The sequence below is a fragment of the Polistes fuscatus genome, unplaced genomic scaffold (genome assembly GCF_010416935.1).
Source record: "Polistes fuscatus isolate 324 unplaced genomic scaffold, CU_Pfus_HIC Scaffold5, whole genome shotgun sequence".
NCBI classification, from domain to species: domain Eukaryota; kingdom Metazoa; phylum Arthropoda; class Insecta; order Hymenoptera; family Vespidae; genus Polistes; species Polistes fuscatus.
The window spans coordinates 7,260,157-7,274,825 of NW_025113129.1; the positions used below are offsets into that span (position 1 = coordinate 7,260,157).

The 14,669-nt window shown below is 27.9% G+C and overlaps 3 protein-coding genes across 5 annotated transcripts; all 3 read left to right on the top strand.

Annotated features, from left to right (window-relative positions):
- The first annotated feature begins 551 nt into the window (after positions 1-551).
- LOC122522262 (histone deacetylase HDAC1) lies at positions 552-4,527 on the top strand. Of its 2 annotated transcripts, none has more exons than XM_043643168.1 (9): positions 552-689; positions 1,656-1,768; positions 1,928-2,045; positions 2,140-2,513; positions 2,612-2,759; positions 2,857-3,142; positions 3,228-3,456; positions 3,541-3,646; positions 4,121-4,527. In XM_043643168.1, exons 1-9 carry the CDS (start codon positions 641-643, stop codon positions 4,189-4,191), a joined length of 1,494 nt encoding a protein of 497 aa, XP_043499103.1. In that variant the 5' UTR covers positions 552-640; the 3' UTR covers positions 4,192-4,527. The 2 variants fall into 2 exon arrangements, with proteins under 2 accessions (XP_043499103.1, XP_043499104.1); XM_043643169.1 differs by having other exon boundaries at positions 3,556-3,646; positions 4,121-4,524.
- Positions 4,528-7,191: 2,664 nt separating this feature from the next.
- LOC122522109 (putative sodium-coupled neutral amino acid transporter 10) lies at positions 7,192-11,459 on the top strand. The gene is made up of 7 exons (XM_043642915.1): positions 7,192-7,744; positions 7,850-8,120; positions 8,204-8,340; positions 8,402-8,629; positions 8,713-8,917; positions 9,217-9,899; positions 9,942-11,459. The coding sequence occupies exons 1-7, from the start codon at positions 7,265-7,267 to the stop codon at positions 10,812-10,814; spliced, it is 2,877 nt and encodes a 958-aa protein (XP_043498850.1). The 5' UTR covers positions 7,192-7,264; the 3' UTR covers positions 10,815-11,459.
- A 1,031-nt stretch (positions 11,460-12,490) lies between these two features.
- On the top strand, positions 12,491-14,621 carry LOC122522269 (eukaryotic translation initiation factor 4E-1A-like). Of its 2 annotated transcripts, XM_043643180.1 has the most exons (5): positions 12,537-12,594; positions 12,711-12,757; positions 13,171-13,349; positions 13,489-13,806; positions 14,119-14,621. In XM_043643180.1, exons 2-5 carry the CDS (start codon positions 12,719-12,721, stop codon positions 14,231-14,233), a joined length of 651 nt encoding a protein of 216 aa, XP_043499115.1. In that variant the 5' UTR covers positions 12,537-12,594; positions 12,711-12,718; the 3' UTR covers positions 14,234-14,621. The 2 variants fall into 2 exon arrangements, with proteins under 2 accessions (XP_043499116.1, XP_043499115.1); XM_043643181.1 differs by lacking the exon at positions 12,711-12,757 and having other exon boundaries at positions 12,491-12,594.
- Positions 14,622-14,669: the final 48 nt, after the last annotated feature.

The following is a 14,669-nucleotide window of genomic DNA, read 5'->3' on the forward strand; positions in this document are numbered from 1 at the left end:
ATTTAAAATATTTTTTCGATAAATATTACCCAATCAGTTTTGATCATTCTATCTCACTTGTAGTTCAAAATTTGCTCCAACTTGTCACTAAGGTGACTAAGGTTTCGAAGGAAAGGTTGAAAAGCAGTCTTAAACATAATAATTCTACATTTTGATCGTTTTTAACTACTAACTAAATTTCTATTTCCACGAATCAAGAAATCCTCCCAATAATTGACCAATGATTTCTCTTGTTACTACCAATTAGAAATGCTTCTGCTAGTATTTATAATAATCAAATGAATGTATTATTAAACCAATTAAAGCAATTATAATATTAAATTAACGGATAGAATGTAACATAAAATTTCATATAATAACAATAATATTTAATTTTTTAAATATATATATATATATATATATATATATATACATACATATATACATATATACTTAATTCTTTTAATAAGGCTCATATATAATTCGGAAGTTCAATGCCACCTATGTGTCAAACACGAAACTTGATCTACGTGAAGAAACGCATGCGTAAAACAGAAAGCCAGTGACGCTGTGGTCTGTTAGTAGTTAACACGGCGACACTCCGCGGTTCGCGTTTGATTCATAATTTTGGTTGTAATCATTTGAAGAAAACCTTTTAAAAATGTCTACAATGTCTCACGGAAAGAAGCGAGTTTGCTACTATTATGATAGTAAGTTAAAAATAATAACTAATTTCTTAAGTGTTTGGTTGACCCGCGAAAAGCACGTATACACACACAGATAGTCATCAAAATGTGTGTTTGTTCTGTTCGCGCTTCTATCATCACGTACACAGCATTTATATTTTTATATTTGCTTTTTGTCTTATATTTGTTACAATAATCGAATTTTAGTCCAAAATACATAATAGCGTCGCGTTATATGCGTTACACGTTGAAATTTAATCATATTATTTATATGTTTGCATGATTTTTTTATCGTTAAGTCGAGAAATTCTCAAATAACACTCCGTATCACCGTACTTTTCAGAGGCAAGTTGGCGTCAGCCATAACACTACGGGTTACCGATGTACACTTGAAAATCTCTCATGTTATATACATGTATTGTAATATTTGTTGATATTATTGAAATTATTGAAATTATTGAAATTATTTAACAAATAGTTACTTCTTGTATAATTATTGCAATTTACAATTTTAATTCTATCGTTTCTAATCCGAAGTAATGTAACATGAAAATGTAACATACTCGCGATTTATGATTTTTCTATATGGGATTTTATACGATTAACTAATTTTTACGGAAGAAATTACTTTTATTTTCTATATTTTTTTATCTTTCATTTACTTAGAATATAATAATGTTTTATTAATTTATCATTGGTTTATTGTTTCATTTTGGTTAAGAAAATTGTAGGTTATATGTGAAGTATGTAAATTTATTCAGAAAAATTCAATTCACGTAATAGCTAATATTTCATTCATCAATATTCGTAATTGTGTTCGATAAATGCTTCGTCTGAAAATATATATCTATAAATATTATCAAATATATATACGTAAACCTCGAAATCTTCAGATAAACTTCGGTGCACCGTAACATCGAACCTTCAGTAACTAACAACAAAAATATTGTTACAAACATGATCAAACGTATTTAATTAATTAATTTTCAGGCGATATTGGAAATTACTATTATGGTCAAGGCCACCCTATGAAACCACATCGCATAAGGATGACACATAATTTACTACTCAACTATGGTCTTTATAGAAAGATGGAAATTTATGTAAGAATTTTCACTTGTTAGTTTGTCTGTTAATAACAATGAGATAAATAGTGTTACAAAATTGTGATAATTACAATGATTACAAAAAACACTTTCACAAAGTGTTTTTATTTTTTAATAATTATTATTAATTATTCATAATTTGTTTTTTTTATATAGAGACCACATAAAGCTACTGCTGATGAAATGACAAAGTTTCATAGTGACGAGTATATTAGATTTTTAAGATCGATCAGGCCAGACAATATGTCGGAATATAACAAACAAATGCAGAGATGTAAGAATCGTATTAATTTAAATATTTATTATATTTTGTTTGTAATTTTTTATATATTTAAAAACAATAAAATATTCAACTTTTTAAAAAATAGTTAACGTGGGTGAAGATTGTCCTGTTTTCGATGGCTTGTATGAATTCTGCCAATTGTCAGCCGGTGGTTCTGTAGCAGCTGCAGTAAAACTTAATAAACAAGCATCAGAAATTTGTATTAATTGGGGTGGTGGATTGCATCATGCCAAGAAGAGCGAAGCATCAGGTTTCTGTTACGTAAATGACATTGTACTCGGAATTTTGGAATTACTTAAATATCATCAAAGAGTTTTATACATTGATATTGATGTTCATCATGGTGATGGTGTTGAGGAAGCATTTTACACAACAGATAGAGTAATGACTGTTTCTTTCCATAAATATGGAGAGTATTTTCCTGGTACAGGAGATCTCAGAGACATTGGTGCTGGCAAGGTAAGAAATTAAATAAATTAATTTTAAAAAACCAAAGATTATTTTGCTTAATTATAATAAATCATCTTTTTATTCATTTTATCTTATCTTATGCGTAGGGTAAATATTATGCGGTCAACATACCTTTACGGGATGGCATGGATGATGAAAGTTACGAGTCCATTTTTGTACCCATAATTTCAAAAGTTATGGAAACTTTCCAACCGTCAGCAGTTGTTTTACAATGCGGAGCAGATTCCTTGACAGGTACATTTAATATATATGTTCAATTACATTTCTAACATACATTCTTACATTTTTACGCATTTATTATTATTGGATATTAATTTGTTATTTGTAATAGGTGATCGACTTGGTTGTTTTAATTTAACCGTAAGAGGACATGGTAAATGTGTAGAATTTGTCAAGAAATATAATCTACCATTCTTGATGGTTGGAGGAGGTGGCTATACAATAAGGAATGTATCTAGATGTTGGACGTATGAAACATCTGTGGCTCTAGGAACAGAAATAGCTAATGAACTTCCATACAATGACTATTTTGAATACTTTGGACCTGATTTCAAGTTACATATAAGTCCATCAAATATGGCTAATCAAAATACACCTGAATACCTTGAGAAGATAAAGTAATTATTTTAAGTTATTATATATATACATATATTAAATAATGAAATAACCGAAATATATACTTATCGTTTTGTTTTATCGTAGAACAAGATTATTTGAAAACTTAAGAATGTTGCCACACGCGCCGGGTGTTCAAGTGCAAGCGATTCCGGAGGATGGTGCTGTTATCGAAGATTCAGAAGCAGAGGAGAAAATAAATCCCGATGAAAGATTATCGCAAAGAGATTTAGATAAAAGGATACAACATGAAAATGAATATAGCGACAGTGAAGACGAGGGTGATGGTGGTAGAAGAGACAACAGGTCTTTTAAAGTATGTTCTACTTTGTTGTTACATAATATACTGCTAGAACATAGAAAATAAATAATCATATTTTATATTATCGTTATATTAAAGTGTTATCTTCTAAAGAATTCCAGAAAACGGCCAAGACTGGAAAAGGGTCAAGAAGGTATAGATAGTGATATAAAAAAGGAAGAGGATATCAAATCTGAAGTTAAAGGTATGTATCGCATTATTATTAAACCGCTAAACTTATCAAAAATTTACGATACCTTTTTTTTTATACCATAACTTTAACTAAAGTTATATTTTTATCATTTAACGAAAATAATACTAATAGAGGTTCTTGGTTAAATAATAAATGAGACAAAATGTTGAACTCTTTTGTTATGACATGATTTCCATATAAAAATCACTCATATAAATTCACTCATACGTATCGTTGCATCATACAGGGTCTTTGCATAAACGACCCGTATATAAATCACTCGAACTGATTAAATGATAATAAAACAGTATTTATAATCATAATTGTTACAAAGTCAGAAAGCAAAATTTTGATTTTAAATTTAAAACCGATTGTTATTCATTTAATTTAAAGAGGATATAAAAAATGTAAAGGATCTTTGTATTTCTATTATATTTTTTTTTTTTTTTAATAATTATATAATAAATATTATATTATATTTTATAGAAAACGATAAGGACGAGAAAATGAATGTTTCGAATGAAGAGACGAAAAAAGATGGTGGGGCGAATCCCTGATAAATAATAGCATCTACTCGACGGAATTATTACAGAGGTCTTTATTTAAATCGAATTTAAATAAGCTTAGGTAACTTAAGTGCTAAGGGGGCACGTGGTGTACAGATATTCGTTACCTTAAGACTATCATCCCATAATCCGAAAATCACTTTTTTTTCGACTTTTATACGATAGAAACAAAAGATATATACTTTATTATAAGTATTTGATTATATTCGTTCGTAAAACATAATAACGTATACTGAAACACACGTATATCAGCGTGATTTTGACGCTTCGTGTTTTTTATTTTCTTTAGAATTTCCTTATATTCTTTTTTATTGTTCGTTATTATTATTATTATTATTATTATTATTATTATTATTATCTTTATTTTTCCCTTATAAATATTTAATATAGCAATTTTGATGAAAAGAAAACATTTGAAATCTATTTAAATATTCTTAAAATATTTATAGTGACTTAAATTTTTTTTAAATATTTCTAAAGATATCAACTAATTTCTTCAGACATAGATCGATAATATGAACGAAATCATAAAGTTCTTGATACCAAGGTAACAGTCAATTCTAACATATACTCTACAAATATCATATATATCAATTTTAAAAAGAAATGTTCTATGTGATCGAATTGATTGTGTATCTTATCTATTTCTCAGGATATTATTTCAATTGAATGACGACATGACAAGCTAACGCGCAATTTAACATAGGTGCATTACAGTACGTTCACACGATCCAGGTTTTTTGATTGTATTTCGGTAATTGTGCTAAATTTGCGTCGAACGTTAGTAAAAGTCCGCCCCTACACACATCAAAACATGTTGGGATGCGAGCACGCATCAACTCCTAGGTTTTATGAAACGTGCATCAATTCCAATTTGCTTCCACATTATTGATACTTCTCATCGTGTTATTGCGTGATACCAATGTCAAAACACTTTTTGTTGTATCAATGCAAGTACTTCTGATACCGATTTCTATACGTCGCGACATGTATCATGAAACTTGGGAATCGACACACACGTCCTAACATATTTTAACATTTTAATCTTACGGAGGACTTAACGTTCACACGATGCAGTTTCTCGATCACGCGTCAATCTGTCCTTAAACTTTTTTGTTGTTTGTTTAAATAACCAAATATCCAAGTACACTGAATTTATGCTGCTGCTGCATTTACTGATAAGTTACAAGATATTTTCTTTATTAAAATATTCAAAATTATCTGATCGATAAAACTTTACTGTATACAGTTGACCAAACGGTATCATGTGAACATGTACATATAAAACGTATGCCCTACTGCAGAAGACAGTAAAAAGCTGATTAAAAAAAAAAAACTTATTTGGTGTCATGTGAACGATCTGTTTGCTAGATTAGTTAATGCAAAGGGATCATGGGATAATTAAATTTTTTGCTTCCTATTTCTATTCTTGTACATAATATAATGCTAATATTAAAAAAATGAAATTCTCTACATGCAATAATAATATTAATAATTATAATTATATCATATAATATGATGATCGCAAACGAAAATGACACAACAAAAAAACAATAAAATGAAAAAAAAAGATAAATCACACATTCACTTTGGTATATAAAATATATTATTTTGTATGCAAGATATATAAAAAAAAAATCGTATTGGTGGTAAAGAATGAAAAACAAAGTCAAATAAGAAATATCGAATGACAGATGTTCAAGTGTAGGAATAGTACATAAGAATATTAATAATAAGCGAAAGTAATCGTAAGAGTTCAAATTTATCAGTACGACTAGACCTACTTTTATTCTCAATGTTAGTGGATGTTAAATCGCTCTCGTGAGAAGGAGAACATTAAAAAACATAGATGATAAAAACCGCCTCTGGTAGGCTATTATTAATTAATAATATAAAATTATTATAATTATAATTATTATTATAATTATTATTATTATTATTATTATTATTATTATTATTATTATTATTATTATATTCAAAATCGACAACCACCAGTTAATAAAGTTTTTAAATCTTTCTTGTAAGAGCGAACGTCCATTGCTAACCAATATGTACAGAAATCTACTTTTTCCACCGAATTGATCGGACCAGTGCGCAATTATCTAATATGAATGATCCGATCTTTGAATAACAAAGAAAACGAAAAGAAAAAGTAATAATAATAATAACATTCATTTACTTAGTCAAAGTAATTAATTATCCATCACACAAAGAAAAAATAATTCAATGTAATGATAATATATACTAATTATGCCGGATTTTTTGAGATAGATAAAGTAATGATGATATATTTATGCCCAAATATTAAAATACACATATACGGATGTTTTTAAATATTTATAATAAAAGAATAAAGAAATTTCTACGCGTGAATACAATTATTCTATATCTTGAAATTAGAAAAAATAATCGTTAATGTAGTTAAAATCGAGATGAATGAATTTAGATTTGAATATACCACTCGAAATACGTGCATTTCGCGTCACGTGTAACCATGTTTGTTTATCAAAATGGTGACAGTTCGAAGTCGTAGGTTAACGTTGTCTTCGTGGTTTTACAAAGTATGCGTAGCAAAGAATGATCATTGTCAAAAACGTGACAAACATTTTATACATATAATTTGACCTCATTTAGTATGGTAAACGTTTCCATAAACTATTTTTCTTATCTGATAATCAAAAATATAATACGGCTGAAGTTCCATATTTCTAACCTCAACATTAAAAACAATACAAGTTTATTATTGGCGGGACGACAATTTGATTGTACATTTAAATAAGAGATATATCTATATATATAAATATATATATATATATGTATTATTATATATGTAATATATATATATATATATTAAGAAATAAAAGGATAATTTATTTATTGTGATAATATCATATTTTTTTAAATTATCAAAAAGAATAAGAGGAGAAAGTATACAAATTTTTAAAAAACTTATATAAGAGATTTCAAGATCAGAAGAAAATTAATGAAAGATTAATTATCTTCTAAAAATAAACGTTTAGAGATTAATTGATATTATTCTACAACATTATATTTATTCTTAATAATGGCTCATTTATCACACGTTATGACACTCGCCAACAGTATTATCGGCGTAAGTGTTCTCGCCATGCCATTTTGTTTTAAACAATGCGGCATTATTTTAGCTGCATTGATTCTTTTATTGTCTAATCTTCTATCTCGTTTTGCTTGTCATCTTCTTATTAAGTCATCGGTAATGTCAAGAAGACGTAATTTTGAGCTACTTGCTTTCTATGCGTTTGGCTATATGGGTAAATTTTTAGTTGAACTTTTTATTATCGGATTTCTCGTTGGTACGTGCATTGCATTTTTTGTCGTTGTTGGTGATTTGGGACCACAAATTGTTGGGAAACTCATAGACAAAAAACCTGATGATATAAGAACTAGTCTACTTTTAATAACAAGTATTTTTATAATATTACCGTTGGGTCTATTGAGAAACATTGACAGTTTATCAAGTATTTGTACCGCTACTGTTGGTTTTTACGCTTGCCTTGTTTTGAAGGTAAGAATTCTATAAATATTACAAACAAGTATTATGTGCTATTTATTTCGTATACTTTTTTACTACAAGATTTATTATGTTTTATAATAATTTTTATATTGACAGGTGTTCACCGAGTCAATACAACACATTTTTGCGGGTGATTGGACGAGTAATGTATACTTTTGGAGATCCAGCGGTATTCTTCAATGTTTGCCAATATTTTCTATGGCTCTTTTTTGCCAAACACAGTTATTTGAAATATATGAAACCATTCCGAATGTATCTCTCGAAAAAATGAACGATGTTGTACGAGGCGCACTAAATATCTGTACTTTGGTATATTTGTGCGTTGGTTTCTTTGGTTATATTGCATTCTGTACACAACCGTTCACAGGTACGCTTTTATTATATGAACATTAATAAAAAGGAATTAAACTATTTGTAATAAAAATAAAATTCTTCTTTCTTCGTCCATAGGAAATATACTGATGAGCTTTGAACCTAGCATATCGTCAGATATGATTAAGATGGGATTTTTTTTCTCTGTAGCTTTTAGTTTTCCGCTAGTCATTTTTCCTTGCCGTGCAAGTCTGAATTCTCTCTTGTTTCGTCGGGTATGCATATAGATGATATGACGAATCTATTGAATATGAGCATTATTATTAGAACTTTTAGGTACACACTCACGAACCGTCTATGAATTACATGCCAGAAGTAAGATTCAGATGTCTCACCATTGCGATAGTATCTTTTTCTGTAATTACCGGTATATTGATGCCAAATATTGAATTCGTACTTGGTTTAGTTGGATCTACGATTGGTGTTATGATATGCTTAATGTTTCCTGCAGCATTTTTCATATCCATGAGCAGCAAACATACAAATGAAAGATTATTAGCACAGGTAATAATTATAATGGAAAGCCCATATCGACAATCATATTTATTGTAAATATTATTTTAATTGTTTATTACTTTTCATTCAAGGCGATTCTATTCGTTGGTGTTTGGATAATGGTCCTTGGTACATATGCCAATTTGTATGCAATGGAAGAATCTTCTAATACCAAAATTGGAATAACGACTGATAGATCACTTAGTCAATTAGATAATTTACCATTACATTTCAAGAAAGAGGATATTCGTTTGATACCTGTTTCTAATAATCCTGAAATTCTATCAAACGTTAAAGGTATGATAAAAATGTTACTATATGGTATTAAAGTGGATGATCACTAACGTACTTCACGTAATCTGAATTGTTTGTTAACCGATTATCGAAAAAAAAATACAATTCTATAAATTTGATATGCAACGTTGCTTTTTCGTGTGTTTATTCTCTTAGTTGTTCATTATTTGAACATGTGTTTCTTGCCCAAACATAAAAATCTTTCACGAAAGTATTCCTTATCCGATTTATTCGCAATCAGAACTGTTCATTAACCAATCACCTACAGTATATAATTATTTATATGTTATTTTTAATTTTAGAAAAAGTAATAGATGTATTACCAAAAATTGAAATGATGGATGAAAATAAACATCTCAGCGATATTCGTCAAGAACCTCCAGTTCCGGTCGAACGCGTTGCTGTTGCAGAGAAGTTGATGCTAGAAGAACGAAATCCTGCTGAAAATATAGGAGCTAGTTTTGCTCCGGAAATTAAACAAATTGTTGGAAAGATCGAAACAATAAATGAGCACCTCAACAAAGAACCTAATTCTGTTATAAATAATAGTAAATTGATAATGTATGAGAACTTTGTAACGTCAAAGGCTAATGAAAACATTAATATAATTAAATCTGAAATGACTAATGAAATTTCAAAAATTGATAATCTCATAAATTCTGATGCAATAAAAAAAGAAGATTCTGAACTAGCTGAAGAAGAAGGAATTTCTGATACAAAGACGATAAAAAAAAATGAAAAGCATCGGCAAACATTAGGAGAGCAAGCATTAGAAAATTTGGAAATGTTAAAAGAACAGGAGAAACTAGAGGATCTTCAGGAAAAGAAGCAGGAATTAGAAATAGAAATAGGGAAAATAGAAAAGCATATAGAAGAGTCCATAAAGAATGATAAGAATAATGATAACGATGAAACAAATATTATACAAAAATTCAATTCGGAGAAAGTTGAAAATATTGATAAACGAAGCAAAATTAGTAAAAATTTCGATAAAAACAAAATTTTAAAGAAATATACTATTGGAACGAACATTAATGAAAATGTTTTAGAAACACCTAATATTAAAAACGTAAATAAAAATATTGTACAGGATAAAAATGATTCTGAACAGTTAATCGATACAAAGAATAACAAAAGTATTCAAAATGTAGAAAAAATAAAGTTGAAAGAAAACAAGGATACGGATCAACTGCATTCGACATCACATTATCAAGAAAAGTTTAATGCAACGTTTGATAATATTATTAATAAGTCAAAAGAAAGTATTTTAAGTGCTTTAACTAAAGGAATTTTAATAAAAACTATATCAAAGAACAAAAGAGATATAGAAATAACACAGGGTAAAAAAGAAAGTATCGTCAATGAAATGAATAAGTCTGATGAAATATTAACGCAAAATCAGAATATTGTACCTCTTATATTACAGATTAAAAGTCAAACTAACGTTAACAAATCTGAACAAATAACAGAAAAAAGTGATAATGACATTCAAGTAATGCGAAGAGATATTTTAGAAAATCATGATAGAGAGAAGCGAGAAGTCACCAACATTAAAAACATTTCTCCTGATGCTTCGACTGAAAAAATACAATCTTTCGTGAAAGATATTTCGATAAATATCGATCATATAAAATGTAATAAAAAGTTAGACGATTCGCGGCTAGAAATAGAAAATATATACGAAAAAAAATTTAAGCAGAAATTACTAGAAGAGACGACCATTCGATCTACTCCAACATTAATTAAAACCACCACTTATTTATCTTTGAAAAAAAAAGAATTTACAAAGAATCCAATTTTAGTAATAAATCCAGATATAACCATCAGAAATGAATATATTAAATTAAAGCAAAGAGATTTGAAAACCTTAAACACGGATTATCAGAACAGAAACTCATGACCGTCAGAATGCGTAATGCATTATTTTTAATTGTCAATGTTTAAAAGGATTTATTTGTAAATTACTAAAATATGTTACTTTGCTTTTCCTAAATGTTAAACTAAAAATGATTTAAAATATTGTGAAAGAGATATTGAATATAATGAAAATAACTAGAGATCGCTATGAACATACATGTTGTAATTTAAATAACACTGTCAATGTGTGATGTCAAGTTTAAATTATTATTAATTATATAAATTGATAAATTGTTTTGTAATTCTACTGTAAGTAAGTTAAAAAAAGAAAAAAGATTTAACTTTCGTTTATTAATGCAAACAAGAGTTAGGATAATCATTTATTTTTTAAATTTCCTTTTTAAAATTTTAATCATTCCATAAAATAATGAAGTTCATCAAATCATTTATATATTTGGAGGACTTGAGAGATTTTTATATATGGCGCACTATATCATAAATTCAATTAGAATTTTAACTAAACCGTAAAATTTAGTTTAAAAATTATGTTTTTATATTATAGAATATATTATAATGTGTATAAAAAACAGAACAATTAAGTGCTTGAAAATAGCCAAATATAAATCTATTTTTACATAATATAACAATATCGATTACTTCACTCGTAAATAAATCTTTGATAAACGTATGAATTTTTTTATTAAGTATACAGAGTTCACCAAAAAATATATATATATTCGAGGAAAAGAAAAATTTGTATGAATATTTTAATGTTAAATTTATTCAGATGTCACACGAAATTAACAGAAGTTACTTTTGACTTTTACAATTATAATTGATGCTAAAGTAGGTTTCTATTAGCTTTTAGCTTATATGAATATGAATTTGCAAGGATGGCTAGAACAAAGAGGTGCAGTTTATTTTCCTGCATGTTCTTCTGATTTAACACCTATAGATTTTTATTTATGGAGGATATTAATAAAGGTATCTGCATATTGTAGAAAATCTACTATACTAGCTAAACCTTTAAAAAAAATAGAAAATGTATATACAGTGATCTAATTGGACATTTTGGTCAACATTGCCCACTTAAGTTGTTGTTCGCCATACAAATAAATGTTTGAAAGCTAATGTTTATCACTTTGAACATCTATTGTAATTGTAAAAGTAAAAGAAGAAAACTTTTATTAATTTCGTGATACCTGAATACTAAAATATTAATAAAAAATTTTCTTTTCTTTGACTGTAAATACAATTTTTCTGCGAACTCTGTATATATATAAATGTAGAAGTCTAAAACAATTTCATATATATTTATCCGAAACAAAACAGTAAATACGAAGAAAAAAGAGAAGGTCGTGGACGTTAGTACTTGGAAAAAAAATGTTTACTACAAAAAAAAATTTGTTGCTGTGTTGAGAACAGTATATCTTCTAATTTTCGCTTATTATCAAAGACTAAAAGAAGGTCAAAAAGAAAGAAGGAGAAGGAGGAAGAAGAAAGTATAAATATATTTTCTATTTCAAGATTTTTATCATCTTAAGTAACCACTAAATGAACTTTGTTCAAATTCCTATTTATCGTATCGATCGTAACATATTTTGTACCGTGTGTAACCGGTTAGGGTTAAATTTCCTGTTATTTTATAAGTTTCTTCTTTATCTTTTCATATCATTTCTTTATTTTCTCGTGGAAAGGGTTGCTCGGTGTGAAAGTTTTGCCGACAGATGTCTTTATAGTCAGTTTGGTCAACGAGAACGTCCTGTTCGTATGTGTTTGCAATTAGATGTAACATGGCTACAAGTAATACGGAAGAAATCAAGGTATTTAGAGATCAAAATCATGCTATCCTGACATAAACAAAAATTTCTAAGCGATATATCATTCAAAAATGATAAATCTGTCTAATTATTTTTCTAATTATAATCCGGTATCGAAGGAAGCAGCATGGTCGCTTGGTTCATTTCTTACTACCCCTCTTTTACCGTATGTGTCTACATCTGTTTCTTACCAAAACTTTCTATACAGATTTGAGAATCATTATTATTTCTTATATTTTCTATTATCTTTTATTCTTTATTCAATTTTTATAACAATGACGTGTACTTAATCTAAATGTCTTCATTTTTTATTAAATGTTTATATTTCAAAAACGGTGCTCTATGTTACGTGAACGCCTTTAACTCGCGTGGTACTACGATAATGCGGGGTATACAATTTTCTAGGTTAAATGATTTTGACCTTAGTTTTTAGATTGTCCCGAAAGTTTTTTTTATCCCTCTCATATTTTTCTAATGCACAATATTTTTTACACAAATGTTTTGACAGTAGATTAATACGTTATGCTAAAAGTTTAAGTAAATCTATAATAAACATTAATAGCAAATTTTGTTTCATAGGAGATTGAACGGAAGGAGCAAGGAATAATAAATTTTGATGAATTTCCACCAGAAGTTTTGATCAAACATCCTCTGCAACATACTTGGACACTTTGGTACTATGAACCAGACAAAAGTAAATCATGGGAGGAAAGTCAACGCGAGATTACCAGTTTTGATACTGCAGAAGATTTTTGGAGGTAAATTTAATTTTATATGCTTCAAAAAAATATTGTTGTCGAATGGTTTATATAATATAAACACAGTTTGGCCGGATAAACCTTAGACACTCATTGTATATTATTTGTATTAATGATAAAATTATTTTTCCCTCAACAGTCTATACAATCACATAAAGCCTGCATCAGAGTTAAGACAAGGTTGCGATTATAGTATGTTCAAACAAGGAATCCGACCAATGTGGGAAGACGATGCTAACAAATTAGGTGGAAGATGGCTTATCAATTTAGAAAAGAAACAAAGAGCTATGGATTTAGATCATTTTTGGTTAGAAATTCTTCTATGCATGATCGGAGAAGCATTCAATGAATACTCGGATGATGTATGTGGCGCTGTTGTTAATGTTAGGATAAAAGGTGATAAAATTGGTGTATGGACAGCTAACTCCAATTGTGAAGATAGCGTTATGGAAATAGGGTAAGTTTATATTATTTATATTAACCAGTCACAACTCAAAGCGATTAACTCCACTTAAAGAGTTTGTGCAAATTTTATTATAGAATCACTTGGTTGATACTTAGCTATTTAGAGATTTAAAATAAAGTTATTGAATAATTATATATTATACTATTAAAAGAAAACAATTTTTATAGCTGTTCAATAATAAATGATACGACGCCGTATATTAATTTAGTAATAATATCTACTTTTTGTGTAGTGAAGTTGACTTAATGAGCAACTCATAATCTATATTTATTTTTATATTAATATTGTGTTTTTAATTTTCAGGCGTAAATTAAAAGAAAGATTGAGGATTACACCCAAAGTAACTATAGGATATCAAGCACATCAAGATACCATGATCAAGAAAGGAAGTCAAACAAAAAACTCGTATACGGTCTAATTATAATATATCAAGAATTCTTAACTTCATTTAAATTTCATTGTTATATTGGTCATTGAGTAACAGGTATTTAACAAAATTTTCATTAATATTGATTTAAATATCAGTATATATAATCTATTTATCAATTTGATTAAAATGATGAAAAAATATTTTTTGTTTCTTTTTCGTAACTTTTTTCGTAACTTCATATTCGAAAAGTAATCGAGCGAAAGTTAAAATAAATAAATATTAAATATAACAAAATAATATCATATAAATGTATAATACATAGCTTAGAGGTAGTTTATGAAAGATACGCGCAGGCTGCTGTATTTTTCTACTTTTCACATTTGTCACTTTAAATACATATTATTTCAAATTTGCATAAAATAAAGCTCGTTTCTATTATTATTTCAAAAGGTATAGTGGTTTATTTTGTTTGTTTGTCTCTCCT